This window comes from Dermacentor andersoni, chromosome 3, assembly GCF_023375885.2.
Source record: "Dermacentor andersoni chromosome 3, qqDerAnde1_hic_scaffold, whole genome shotgun sequence".
Classification (NCBI taxonomy): Eukaryota; Metazoa; Arthropoda; class Arachnida; order Ixodida; family Ixodidae; genus Dermacentor; species Dermacentor andersoni.
In genome coordinates this window covers 194797247-194812556 of record NC_092816.1, presented here as the reverse complement: position 1 = coordinate 194812556, position 15310 = coordinate 194797247, and the positions used below count along the sequence as shown (strand labels likewise).

Genomic DNA, 15310 nt, shown 5'->3' with positions numbered 1-15310 from the left:
ATTTGAGCCCCCCCACCCTGCAACAATTCTTCTTCGACATTCCCTGAAGCTTTGGCCACCCCACACGTGCGAATGGTGTTGCGTATCTTGCTCTGAAAACGTGAATAAGACAGAGAAGCACGATCAACGACACAACAAGCTACGGCGCGCGCCAGGCTCCTCTCCCACGTGTTCTGCGCAAGGCCGCCACCAGTGGCGCGTCCGTCGGCGTGCACGGCGCGAATATGAACCACTCTGCAATGGTAATTTTGGAGAATTTTATGCACGGGAAGCGTCGGCGCATGGAATGTATGCCGTCAAAAAAAAAGAGACCCCTATGATGAATCTGTTCGTGGAATACAGGTCGTGGGCGCAGTTTCGCCATGCTGCAGATTTCGAGCGCAGTGGAAGACACATGACGTCAAGCTACAATAAATTTTTCCGTTGCCTGTCCATTGGATTTACCTGCATGACAGATCGTGGCCTTTTAACAATAAAGCAATCAACTAATCAAGAAATAAGCTTTCGAAATTATCTGCTACATTTATCACCTTGGCTGAATGTGTGACTGCTGCTTTTGTACATGCTGGTACTGCTAGGCAGTCCGCCGCAAACTTGCTTATGCGACAAACGGAAAACTCCAATTTGTATTTCTCAGGATTGAGCTTCTGCACCCTGCACACGTGAGAACACTCTTTAGAGCGAGAAGAGCGCAGGTCCAATAGTTTCGTCGCTTCGTCATTCGCTTACCTGCAGCAAGAGCATTTAATGTGACGGCACCATGCTAAGTTTCTAACAGCTTCCTAACTGCATGCAGTAACAGGCTGCATATGCTACCTAACCCTATTTTGAATCTCTTGTCGTCGCGGCCACATGTATTGCAAACCATGTGTGTCGTTCTCAAAGCGCTCGCTCAATCACTTGTGTCGTTTCACTAGTAATCGGGAACGAACTTTTTTTAAGAGAACATATCACAATTTTTGCGATAGTTGCGTAACAATGAATGCAATGGCAACCTGTTATTACTCGTAATTATTACACGAAGTGTAAGACCGGTAGCTGTAGCGGCACTATGAATTGAAGTAAACGTAGGCTAATTAAAAACAAGCAGTTGCGCTAGGGGCCCTCTGTTTGAATCCTTCCATCAAACAATTTCATATATGTGTAATAATTAAAGCCAACCCCTTTCTTAGCGAATTTACCGCCACTTTGCCGCATCGCGTATGTTCAAAACCTCTTTGTATGGCCAATCACGGAAGTCTTGCACAGCCACGCTAATAAAATTACATCACTTTCAGCTTTCAACTCTTATATTGTTTCGCACACCTAATTTTTAACTTTGAAAAGATATAAGAGAAAAATCAAGCGTCGCCGTTGTCGCTGTGTTGCTTTATGGCATTTGTGTCTGGGCTGTCATTGTCAAAATTCTGAGGAATAATTTTTATTGCGATAGCAATGACTTGGACATTCCAGGCGCATTTTCGCCGTCGGCGTCGCCGTGAGGTTCCGTATGACGGAAAGCTTGTGAGGGCAAGCCGGCGAACTAGGCGAACGCGGTTCAATCTTGGGTGCGCGAGCGAAGAACGCGGCTCGGATGCGTGCCTTTTTCTGTGGCGTGGGAGGCATGGGGGGCCAGGCGAGGGAGGAGGGGCGCTCTTCTCCGGCGGCTGCCAGGGTGTCTCGATGTCCCACTCGCCCGCCGCTCCGTACAGAGTGGAGACAACCGCGGCGTCTACTACGGCTTTGAACACGCGAATCAGGGACTCCATAGTAAATGCCTTTGGCGGATGTCGCAAAGAAGCGTTGCCGGCGCTCGTGTGTCTCGAAAGCAATCTGCGATGTCGCCTAAGTGTCGGCCCGCGCGGGCCTCATTTTCAAAGCGATCTGCGATGTTTTCAGAGTGAGCATAGTGCCCGTAGCTTCGTATGCGCTGTGCTTTCAACGTTTCGTTCGCGTTGAAGCGATAGGTGAGCGGAGGGCAATTGGCTCACGGCTAATTCCTAATTTCGGCATTTTCACAGACGCTATCGGCTCTCCTCAAGCGAGATGTGTTTGAGTAACTGTGCGCGTGACACCACACTTGTTAATTTAGTGAAAATGTGTTGACGGGCTAGTTGGTTCGAACCCATGGTGGAATTGGTAAGCGCGGCTGAACAAGGACGTAGAAAGAGCAGACACGCAGAGACAGCGCTGTCTCTGTGTGTCTGTTTCTTTCTGCCTGCTCGCTCAGTCACGCTTACACATCCTATCATAGTTAGTTTAGTTAGTAAGCAAATGTTTACAAGTTTATACGGCCTATAAAACTGCTATCCTTACTTCGTACAATTATCTAATAAATTGCTATCGCAATCGGTACTTCGCCATTCGGGTGGAACTGCGCATTTTTCTGGAATATAAAACACGGTATCAGCACCTTTAGTGATGTCGTGGCATGTCAATATAACCCGCTTATACTGCATGTCATAAAGCATGGCATGGCATTATAACATACCTATACCTAAATATACATGGAACCTCACAGCGACAACGGCGGCAAAAACTCACTTGGAGTGTCGATATTATTGCTACCGAAATAAAAAGAAACTACTGTACGAGAACTGCAGTTTGTAATTGAAGAAAGACAGCAGTTTAAGAGAATAGGTGACTTGTTAGTTCCACTAGCCACTGGGTAACCGATGACCGAGATGTCCTCAAGACGAGCTGGGACGCAGGCTACAACCACCATATGCATACAAGTTGCCCAATGCTTAGCATAAAAATAAGGTTTAAACTGAAGCCTTAATGCTAAATAAAGCAATCGAGATTTGTTCAAATTCACATTGAAAGTGAAACTCCAGGCCAAGCTGCGGCTTGTAATACCGCACGAACAAATATCACGCGACCACAGTGTGTCCGAAGCTGCTTCGCAGGCGTCATACGGCAGTCGAGATAAACTTGCTCTATAGAGTGGGCCACCGCCTTTATGCCTCGCGCGGTAATTCTTACCCACATGTTTGGGTCTACGCTCCTAAAATGTTTGCACCCTATTGGGCTTATCTTGGCCCATCGCAACATAAGCCATATGCCTTACTTGCGTTTCCTTCGAAAACATTGCGCTCGCTACTTTCTTCTCCAGAATGCTATGTTAGGCTGATAACTCCGATGCCGTTCGTAAATTGGAAGTACCGGGCGCGCAGCGCTAAAGAAAGGAAAGACGCGCACAATAGGTGACCATTATTGTTGTGTGATAAGTCCCAAAGGAAGCAATCTTTTTAAGGGTGTCGACGTCTATTTTCACTGCGCTCGTCGTCCCGCTCTACAGACTGTTTAAACGTCATGCGTACTCTGCAAATTGGCAAATCAGGGACGCTAATCGCAAAACGTTCTTAGCATATACATGTACCTAAAATCAGATTCCATCCACCGCTGATGCTGGACACATAATTAGCGAAGGCAATACAAATGTGAAGGCCAATTCTATACAGCTTTTAGGTACTAAAAGGTTTTTGAATCGGCTCCTGTTCTGGCGAAATACGGTAGATGGAAAAGTACTCTCCAAAAGCAAAAAGTTAAATACACACTGGTAGTTTAAAAGAAATTGTGTCGGCGCAGCACGAAATAAGAATGTATTTACAGTATTTACCAGAGTTAGTTTTAGAAAATAGAGACCATGGCGGAGGCAGACCCTTTCATACTCTTTTGTCTCCTTCTTCTCAGTGGCCAGCCCGCTCGAATGCGGACGTTTAGATTCTTCTTCTTCAAGATCTAGTTCTGAGGAAAAAGGCTAATTTATTAGGCAGTAACACGAGGCTATAAAGGATGTGGTAGTTCAGAAGATAAAGGCAAAGCCCTCTAAAATCGCTGGTCCCGGGTTCGGTCTACGGCCCATGAAAAATATTTTCGTCAACCGAGAGTATTTCCAACGTCATATGGGCTTTTATTATTAGCTTCGAACTATTGTCAATGGCAATTTTTCTCTTTCAAAGGTGCAACTTACACAGTTCCGTTTGGATTATACTCAAGTCGAGATAAAGCCTTGCCCCTGTGGATTGGTGTAACGAGGGCAAACCGCACACACGTGGCATTGCTCGGAAGCTCCAATAAATGGTGTGAGGTATAAGTCAGGTACCAAAGCTTCTTCACAACGACGCACTGCAAAGCAAAGGAAAAACAAAACAAAAGAGTCACACTGGTCCAGTGGCTATGGCGCCCTGCGAAATGTGCATCAGGCCTAGAGTTCGACCCCCTTACGATAGCGTACGCATTACGAGTGTGCCTTAGTAGATATGTGCGTGTCAAATAATATTTGGGAAGCACTGCGAGAGTACTTACAGTGAACACACATGTTAGAACGGAACAATTCGTGACCGCCAGTGTGAGTAATCAAGAGGGGGACATTCTTTTCACTTCAAGAAAGGTTTTGCAGCCCCATGATCCCCATGTCAGTCTGACTGGCCGTACTAATTGGGCAGCAAAGCCAAGACATCTAACTTTTACAAAAAAGCTTCGGCATTAGACATAGCTAAACGAGGATCACAACTCGCCATATCGAAACTAAGCATGTTCAATTAACAAAAAAGTGCAACCGTCCCCCCCCAAAAATAAGCCCGCCGTTAGCGCTTTGCAGCATTACAATTATCGCTCGCTACCCACATCGACCACGAACATGTTGCAGACGAACTTTCCTGCTGGCGGCGGTTGATTTGGTTTGTAGGTACTCTTGTTGATTTTTGGTTGTGCAACAGCCTGCCAGGCTGGCTGCGGTGCCAGCTGCGGCGGTTCCTGCTGGCATTCCACCAAGCTAGAACGGTAGCCGATGAATTACTCGACGGCGTAGCAGCCGTCTGAGGGGCCTGTTTTCTACCTCATTTGGCCTGTGTATCATATAAAGATCTTTCACGTCGTCGTTCTCGCTCTCGATGTAGGCTCCACGAAAGTGTCGGGTGGTGCATCGGCACGGTGGGGACGTTCTCAATGCAATAGCGCTCGCACTGGGACGGCCTGAACCAGGGCAACTGAACATAGCGGTATTTCCAAATGACAACGCAGTCATTCTTGTGGCGGTTGTTGTGGTAGCTTGTATCTTCTTTGCTATTGAAGACGGTCTTGAAGGCCTTTGGGGCTGTCGATAGGCTTGTCTTCGGGGCGGCTGTTTCGAACGCTGCCTTGCCGGTGGTATTCTGTCTCCTCGCTGTGTTGGCGGTGCTTAGAGGAGCAAGAGCGATGACAACTTTTTAGGTTGTGGTTCTGACTGTAATGGGGATGGCTCTGAGTCTCCCGGGCCGTGCGCACTATGTAGAGAGAGCACGTAGGAGCGTATCGGTTTCTATCATGCTGCTGGACGTTGATACATGATCCAAATATTATTTTTTACATACAACACTTTTTTTACATACGCTTAGACAACGCTTAGACAACTGGGGTCAGTGTCTAAGAAACATTAGCTCCTTATCTCAGAGGGAAATGGAAGGTGTGCTAACACATGTGCGTTTTGCTCTGCATAATATTTCAGCTTCTATGATCTCTCCTTGAAGTATGTCATAGTAAGGAGTAAAGACAGGGTAACTTGAGAAATAACTGAAGCTGAAAAATAAGCAGAGCAGGACGGATATGTGCGAGCACACCTTCTATTCTTCTTTTGCGATAAAGAGCTAGCCCTTCCGAGACGCTGATGCCGGTTGTTTATCTGATGTTATTACAGCGCAACCAAGGATGGCGCTAGTCAGAAGAAGACGATTTGACGTGTTGGTGTTAAATCTGTCGCGACATCCATCTTTATTATGCATCGTTGTCTGTCTTGTAAATATATTAAATACATCTTTATATGTGACTTCTGCAACGTAACAAATTGGAGGAGGTGCGGGGTAACCACTAGATCAACAACGGAGCTCCGCAGTTGTGGTCACCTCGGAACGGACAACATGACGGACGGAACAGGACCGGACGTGGCATGGCCCACATCAACGCCTAAAACAGCGATATCTGTGCTGGGTCAACCGCGATATGCGGGAACGTTCTGCGGAACCGACCATCTCGACGTGGAAGACAGGATCGCCACGTATGAGCGTGTAAGTGCCCACAACAAATGGGATCCGACGATTATGTTGGCTAACTTCGTCTTCTACGTACAAGGCACGGCGAAGATATGGTATGACAACCACGAGGACGAGCTTAACGACTCGGACACGTGCAAACAAACGCTGAGAGACTTGCTCAGCCGTCCCGCTGGGCGGAATAGCACCGCTAAGAAAGAACTAGCGACCCGCGCCCAGATGTCCACAGAATCGTACGTCGCTTACATCCAGAACGTGTTGCCTCTGTGCCATAAGGCTCACAGCGATATGGCTGAGCTAGACAAGGCTGGACAGGTAATAAAGGGGATCGCTGAGGACGCTTTGAACCTGCTCATATGCAAAAATGTTGAAACAGCACAGGGCATCATAAAAGAATGTCAACGCTTTGAGCAGGACAAGAGCCGCCGCTTTGCAACCCTGTTCAGCCATCTGCCGAACAAAGCTGCGGTATCCTCTTCTGACGACACGCTAGGAGCCTAGCGACCATCATCAGATAAACTGACACGAATAGTGCGGCAAGAACTTGAAGCCATGGCTCCTGCAGCTATTTTTCCCGTCCCAGTGAACCGAACAACTTGCCTACAGCACCATTTGTGCAGGCAATAGTCCACGAAGAACTCGCTAATTTTGAAGTTTATTCTGTATGTGCCATTGTGGCTTCGCAGCTGTCTCATGCTCCAGGTCCATAGACTGGTCCACGGTATCTTGCACGCTACCCAAATCCAGCCGAATGGCGAACCGCATACGATCGGCCAATCTGTTTTACCTGCCGGCGTGTCGGTCACGTTGATCGCCATGGTAACCACCGTACTGTGTCCCCCCCTTTGCGACCGCAGTCCACCGGTTATTATCACTCTGAACAGAGCTAGCGTCGTTACTAGCCTCCATTGGCACTTTAACAACCAAACACTGACGCTCGTGCTCCTTGGAAGTGTCCCTCGTCGACATTCCGACGCCACCAGTCCCGTTCGCAACCAGCTCATCGAAAATCGTCCCTATCCGCGCAGGCTCGTCGCCCACCGCCCCTATGCCGCTCCGACGCCCGTCTCCAGTAAATTAAGCGATACAGCTCCCGGAGGTGAAGCTGCATTGACGACTCGACCGCAAGGCCCTCTGATGACATTGCCAATCGAGCAAACTTTGATGGACGTTTTAGACGATGGCGTTTGTGTCCGAACGCTCATTGGCACTGTCATGCGAGTATCCGTGATGAGTGCCCAATTGCGTCGACGCCTGAGCAAAGTTCTCAACCCCGCTGCTTCACGAACGCTTCGCGTAGCAGACGAAGAAACGACTGCCCTGCTTGCTATGTGCACCGCTCGCATTGGCATCGCGGGGCGCCTAACGAAGGTTTTGTTTGCAGTTTGGGAACAGTGCTCTTATGACATAACACTTGACATAGACTTTTTATCGTCCCATTGAGCCCTCTTTCATTGCGCGTCTGCTCTAATTCAGCTTCAACTGCCCCACGGCTGCTATCATCCACCAGACACACAACCACGGTTATGCTTTCCCGAACACATCTGCCTATAGCGTGCAGCCACTACGTATTTCACTCTACTGTCATTCCCATCTGTTCCTTGCGGCGTCTATGTGTGTATTTCCCACCGCTGACATATTGCTTGAAAGAAATATGGCCGTTCCCCACACTATGGTCACTGTTACAGGCAATAAGACTTCGCTCCCTCTCCTTAATTTTAACTGCTCGACTCAAGTTCTTCATAGAGGCATGTCTTTGGGCGATATTTCGCCTGTGAACGATTGCGAGCTATCGGCTTCCGGCGCCAAAATCCCGCCACCCTCTACAGGAACCTCCGATTCACCGACTCTCACAGATGAACTTAGCAAGATTATTGCACCTGTTCTTCCCGCTCAAGCTACTGGCCTCCGCCTTTCTTTTCGAAACTTACCGCAACATTTTTAACCTGCATGGCCGCCCTTTAGGCCAAACGTCGGCGTTCACCCATCGTATTTGCACTGGAGAGGCCAACCTGATATGCCGCCTGCTGTACCATATTTCTCGTGCTGAACGACAAGTGACACAATGAGAAGTAGATAAGATATTGACTCACCGCGTCATCAAGCCATCTAGCAGTCCGTGAGCGTTCCCTGTTGTCCTTGTCAAGAAGGACGGCACTTTGTGCATTTGCGTGGATTACAGACACCTCAACAAAATCACACGCAAGGATGTCGTCCCCTGCTCCCACGGAGTCAAGCACTATTCACCGATAGACCCCCGATCAGGATATTAGCGAATCTCGGTAGATGACATGGACAGTGAGAAAACTGCCTTGGTTACACTTGGTGGCCTCTTTCAATTAAAGGTTATGCCGTTCGGCCTTTGTAATGTACCGGCAACTTTCGAAAGAATTATGGACTCCTTACATCGTGGCTATAAATGGTCCACATTTCTCTGCTATCTAGACGATGTCATTGCCTTTTAGCCAACTTTCATGAGTCATCAAACGCGTAAATCGGCTAATGTTATTTTGGGACGTTCCGGCCTGCAGTTGAACTCATCCAAGTGCCACTTTGGACGTCGTCAAATTATCGATCTTGGCCATCTCGTCAGTACCGTTGGCGTTCGATCCGACCCTGACAAGATTCGCGCTGCCCAGAACTTTCCTGTTCCTTCTTCCACCTGTAGACGTAAGAAGCTTTGTTGGGCTATGGTCACATTTCTGTCGTTTTATCAAGAATTTTCCCGGAACCGCTCGCCCACTGAGCGACTTACTTAAGAAGGACGTAGCTTCAACATGGTGCCCTGCACAAGCGAAAGTTTTTCCGCCGTCGTACGCTTGCTCACGACTCCCCCATTGCAGGCTCATTATGATCAATCTGCCGCCATGAATTCGACATGGATGCCAGTTGCCATGGAATTGGGCCTGTACTTATTCAATGGTAGCGTAACGCAGAGCGCGTAATTTCATAAGCCAACCGCCTCCTGTCACTCTCCGAGAGGACTTTTTCCATTACCGAACGGGAGTGCCTGGCATCAGTTTGGGCAGTCGCCAAATTGCGCCGCAACTTGTATGGCCGCAAATTTTCAGTGGTTACCGATCACCACGCCTTGTGCTGGATCTCCTCGCTTAAAGACCCCATTGGACAATTGGGTAGATGGGCGCTAAGGCTACAAGAATATAATTTCCTGCTTTATATAAGTCAGGCCCTTTGCGCCAGGACGCCGACTGCCTCTCCCGTGATCCTGTCGACCACCCTGAATATGATACGCATGACACCAACTCTAGCGTCCTGGCCATTTCTGATCTGCGTGACGTCCGCCCTGAACAGCGGCGTGATGACTGCCTACGTGTTCTCATCGATCGTCTCAATTTTGGACATTCGGGGCCCATGCTGCGCGTGTTCGTGCTCTTCGACGACGTTCTTTACCATCGCAGCTTACGCCCTGAAGTACCAGAATATTTACTCGTTCTACCACGCTATCTCTGGACATCTGTTCTTGAGCAGTTGCGCGCCGCCCCTACGGCGAGCCACCTCGGCATTTCGCATACTTACGACCGCGTACGGCGTCAAATCTGTTGGGCAGGCCTTACCGCTTTGCGCACTGCTACGCTGCGGCCTGTGAACTCTGTCAGCGCCACAAAAGACCTACTGTTCTGCGCGCTGGAGGCCTTCACCACATCGATGTGCCCTCAGAACGATTCTTCACCCATCGGTCTTGATCTTCTCGATGCTTTTCCGACATCGAAATCTGGCAATAAATGGGTCGTTTTCGCTACTTATTACGCGAGCCGGTACGTGATCACGCATACGCTGTGCAACTGATGTAGCAGATTTCCTTTTACATGCCGTCGCCCTCCGTCACGGCGAACCACGGCAGCTCTTCACTGATCACCACACTTTCTTGTCCCGAGTAGTTGAGGACCTACTTCGCTCCTGTTGTGCCGACCACAAGCATTCCACCACCTACAAACCGCCGACAAAGAGACTGACGGAGCGGCTCAATCGCACGTTGACAGAAATGTTGTCTATGTACGTTTCTTACGACCACAGGGATTGGGACGGCACGTTACCATTCGTGACCTTCGCTTATATTTCGTCCCGCCACAAGACTGCTGACTTTCCGCCCGTTTGTCTTCTGTTCGGCCACCACCCTTCTTTGTCCTTTGACACGCTGCTTCCTTCCTAGAGGAACACTTCCCCTGAATACGCTCAAGACACCTTCGTCCTGGCTCGCAGGGTTCGCCAGATTGCCGGCTCTCGTCTCACTGAGTCTCGGACCGCGCAAAATATCCGGTATGACAGCCGACATCGGGATGTTTGATTTCACCCTGTATGCGTTGTGCTCCTATTGACGCCATGTCACCGCTTCGGCTTGTCTGAAGAGCTGCAGCCGCGCTACACAGGGCCCTAGACGATATTGCGTCAGCTTGGCGATGTCAACTACGAAATCGCTCGGCTGGACTCGCGTGTTCCCACGGACGTTGTCCATGTGTGCCGGCTGAAGCCTTACTTTGCCGCGAGTTCACATCTCTTATATGAAGCGCCGAGGCTGCGCCTTTATAGGCGCGTGTTATGTTACGGCGCAACCAAGAGTGGCGCCAGTCAGACAAAGACGATTTGACGTGCAGGTGTGGAATCGGCCTCGACAACAACCCTCTATATGCATCGTCGTCTCTCTTGTAGACACCGTAAATACTTATTTATATCTGACTTCTGCAACGTAACAATATGTTCTTCGGGCGTGTCAAATGTTGTGTGTGAAAAATAAAATTTCTTGGACGTTAGCGCTCGTATTGTTCGTGTGTTTCATGTGTTCCCGTGTTCGTGGTTTTTAGTGTCTCGTCCTCTGCGCGCTATTCGTTGTTATATTTACTTGTCTTGTCCCAAATCGCACTGTACAATAGGTTATTGAGCAAAACAAAGGTAGATATAAGAAATGATCATAAAAACTAAATTTCCGATGAGCACTTCCCCTTCGTCCTTGTCTTGTTTCCGTCTTAAGACTGCGTCGCGCATTCCACGTTCAACTGCAGTGTGTGCTCCGTGAGACCCTGCTGTTGTTGTTTTAAAAACTATAGCACGTGCCGGAGATGAAGCATTGCCTACATTTTGATGTTAAAACAGAATGATAGTTTGTCGAATCCTAACAGTAACACATGCGTATACATAGAAATTAGATGGCGAGGTTTATTGGTTCTTTTAGTGTTATATATATATATATATATATATATATATAAGTATACTGCCGCGTGACTGGCGGCTGGAGGCACATTGCGTGTTTTCGCGGGCTTCTTTTCCGCTCGGAGAAGCACTTTTATGTAGCACGTGTTGAGCGAGAGAAAGTCTGTATCGGGAGTCTTTCATGTTGCAGTGCATTTATCTCATAGACAGTTTTCATCTAATTATAATACTTAGGATGTTGAATAATTAATTAAGAGTGATTGTCTAATTAGGTATAAACAAAAGATTATCTGAGTATCTCCAAACGACGGCAAACATTACCTTGGTTCCGTCCGGCTAGGTGGCATTTGCATACTTTTACTGTTTGGATTAAGTTACGTGGGGCACCCTGTATATGAGCCCATAAACCAAGGCGAGCAGAGTGACACGTTTCTCTGGTCACACAAAAATATATGAATTCGCGACCACGTGCTGAAAGCTGAAGGAATTCAAACAATATGCATACGGCTATCTTACGTAACATCAACTCCATAGAGTTTATCACTACATTACCTAGAGGGAAATCTGGCGCTGCTGCGCTGTGGTATGCATGGGAATGTCGGTATATTGTGGATTCGGATTGGCATCGTTCTCGTAGAGACAGGACACCTTGAAGACGCGCTTGGCAAGTACTGTTCCGTCTGTCACAATGATTCATTTTCTACTATAACAGCATGTGAAAAGCTGTTTTAGCTTTATTATTACGCGAAAACATGTTTTGTTTAACTATGAGAACTTGTTATTGTGTGTACGACTGCATGTTACGTAAAAAGTATCAGCGGGCCGCAAAAGTTGGAGGACAGACGACAAGGTTCGCGCTCACTTTGAAATAGTTGGTCGTCTGTTCTTGCTCTTCTTCGCTTGGTCATGCGCCGTGGATGAGTAAAGATGTAATATGCGTGAATGGAAACATTTTATGAAGATTTTACTTTGAGAACGCGCTATTTGCGTAGCCATATCCACGTTTTAGACGAAGCCTCTTACAACACCAGCCAACTCGAGCCTCGCAGACACATATACCGTCATTCCCATGACGGCACGGTGCCCCCTTAAGAAACTCCCATAGACGGTGGCGCCAGATTACCCTCTAGGTGTTATAGTGAGATACACTATGATCAACTCTATACTACTAGAGTTATAATGCATCGAGAAGTTCGCCGCTAAAGACGTCACAATTCGAAAACAGTTCTCTATAGGAAACGCGCGGAGTGAGCATATTTCTACGAGCGCACGGCCAACACTGCATCCGCAGCGTTGCTTGCTAAGCATGAAACGTACCAGCTAGTTGGTTGGTTTGTTTGCCTGCATATGTGGGTCGTATGTAGAATAGCGGACTTAATATAAAGCGTGCGACCTAAGAAGATAACTAGTATCAAAGCGTTTCTCTTCGTATCCTGTGCCCAGCGGCTGTCCTATTCTCCCGTACATAGTATTTTATCCCCGAAACTTGCGTACTTTTGTGTATCACTAGTTTGGTATCGATAATTTAGTGTGACGTAAAAGACTCATCTGTGCGCAACACTTTTTTTATTCTCAAACAAGGGTTATTACCCACACCAGAAGATTGGCCACGTAGATAGCGATATGATGGGGGAAAAAAAAGCTGGGTTCGCCATCGCAGCCCTGCGAAAGTGGATGTCCACGGAAGCTGCTGAAAACAACCGCTAGAACCGATGAGGGAGGTATGAAATCTTTTATGGCTATACGGTAGTGGTAGTAATGGCAATTTATAGTAATGATAATTTATACAGCTCGCTGCTTTCCATTTGCCATCCCTCGTATTCGCGCTGCTCCTCGGGTGTCCTGACTATACGTTGCCTACCCATAGCGGTGCTGCAACAACAATAAAATCAGTTTCTAGGCAAGTTCTTTTATATATAAAGGGCCAAGGACGTCACTCCCCACGTCGCAAGCTGCCGTTACCGAGGCAGCTAGCGCAACAGTAATTTTTACTGAAAAGCGTATGCGGCGAGCGCTACATGCTTAGCATTGTTATCAGGAACGCCTTGTCATCAATTATGTGATATGGATGCTTGTTTTGTGCTTGTCCTTTATCAAAGCTAATGCTCTGCTGAATGCGGCATGTGTTATGCCAAAGACTGTACGAACTTTTCGCGTCAATCCCTAAAGCTATTCTTTTCTTCTTGAGGACGCGCCGCGAAACATCCCGACCAGCTAGAGTCTAACAGCTTCGCTCTAAAGCGATAACTAAAGAATAAAGCAGCACAAAAGTGTGGAAGTGTCCTATCAATGATAATGTAAACGTAATAAATAAGAAGTGCCTGGCAATGACAAAACCCAGGACGCCATGCATGTCTCTGACCAGAACGCGAAGTGATATCGCTGATAAGGTGCTGATATGGAGCTGATAATGTGCAGCTTCCATTACAGAGAGAAACAACGACGAAACCAATCTTCCAGGTCATAAAGGTTATTCCACGACGGCGGCATTTTGATGGGGGCGAAATGCGAAAACACCCGTGTACTTAGATTTAGGTGCACATTAAAGAACCCCAGGTAGTCGGAATTTCAGGAGCCCCCACTACGCTGTGCTTCATTATCAGAAAGTCGTTTTGGCACGTAAAACCCCATGATTAAAAAAAAAATTAAGAAGGCATACATTGCCGAAAATGATTGAAGGTTTGTTTATTGCGTCGAACATCGCTCGAGGCGGAGGTTAAACAGCCACCCGTGCGGAGGGCGAGCTGTGGGCTCCCCGCAGAAAGACACCCGCTGGAAAACGCGGCGCGTCGGAGTTGGGACGGGCCCAAGCAGAGCCATTCCATTGTACGCGTTGAGGAGTTCTAACAGGACACAACAGTTGCGAATAAAAAAGGACATCATTTGCAATACAAAAAAAGCGTAAATGACGTGTCAGGATTTAAAAGGGTTATTAGTTTGCATACACACTCCTTTGTAGGCCCGAAGAGACGTTTCGACATCGGGTGTCCTCCGGTAGCGCGTTAGCCGTCGCCTGCTGCAGAAGGGTGGACTTAGGCGGCGCCACTGTCAAGGCCCCGCTGGCCGCCCAGAGTGGGGGAGTGAAACGGAGGAAGAGAACTAGTTGGCGCTAGTTTTAAACATTGAAGCATATTGTGTAGACCGTGCTTTGCTTTTGTCGGCAAAACTCCAAAGACCCAGTGGCAAACTATTTTCTTAGCGCGAAATAATTTGGGAGTAAATTTATTTACACCTACTAAATGTCAATAATGTAAAAAACAAGTCCGAGGAGTTCTCGGAAGGGTGTGGCCTGAAATAGTCCTTAAGTGAATATGCAAATAAAAACTACCTAGTCATCATATTCTTTGCACACTTCATCTTTCTGTTTATTGCAACATTAGAAACTTGGAAAGGAATCACTGGAAAAGCGAATAAGCCACTGTTTTAGTCGTTGTAGAATCCCTGTTGGGGATTCTGGAAGCTGTAGTTCTTTTGCTCTCTTCAACTAGTTATGGAATAGTTGTCTTTCTTGTATTCATCATGAATTAATGTTCATGCACATTAACTTATACATACGTTCCAGCAGTCCATAATGTATACTCACTTCTGTGGCATCCTGATAGACGCTCAGTTCCGGCAGCAAACTACTGACAAATCCTTCACCAGAGCAGAGAGTCATTACGTAGAACAAGATGACGCACGAAACGGTGCGAAAAGGGCCCATCGTCTTCAATTTGCACTTTTCTGCAAAGGAAAACAGAGCTTAGCTGTTTTTACACGTAGAACAATGTTGCTTCTATGGAACAAGAAGTGACTTCTGGTATTTTTGCCCTGTACACTGTGTTCCCGGCTTGAAAATTTTCTTAGGATGTTTAAAGCAACATAATTACGTAAAACATGACTTTCGGCTTGTTGGTAAGACATGGAAAGAAAGTAACAATGTGAGGGGAAAATACATGACCAGCGATGACATCTAACGACTTCAGCTTTGTCCAAATTCAAGCTACAGGGCTGCCGAAAATAGCAGCAGCAGCAGATATGCTCTGAAACTTGGTAATGGAATCACAGAACATCCTTAAAACGTCGCAAACATTCACCTGAAAGCGAAGTATTATCAGCAATCGCAAGCGTTGCATTTTAACTGCACGCTGATG

The 15310-nt window shown here is 47.4% G+C and overlaps 1 protein-coding gene across 1 annotated transcript in view; it reads right to left on the bottom strand.

Moving 5' to 3' along the window:
* The window catches only part of LOC129382927 (uncharacterized), a 30327-nt gene extending 15433 nt beyond the window's left edge, over positions 1–14894 (bottom strand). Inside the window, exons 1-2 of the mRNA XM_055067145.1 lie at positions 14761–14894; positions 3956–4110 (exon numbers count right to left, since the gene is read on the bottom strand). Coding sequence (XP_054923120.1) covers positions 3956–4110; positions 14761–14880 — 275 coding nt within the window. The 5' untranslated portion in view covers positions 14881–14894. The remainder of the gene's footprint in view (positions 1–3955; positions 4111–14760) is intronic.
* Positions 14895–15310: the final 416 nt, after the last annotated feature.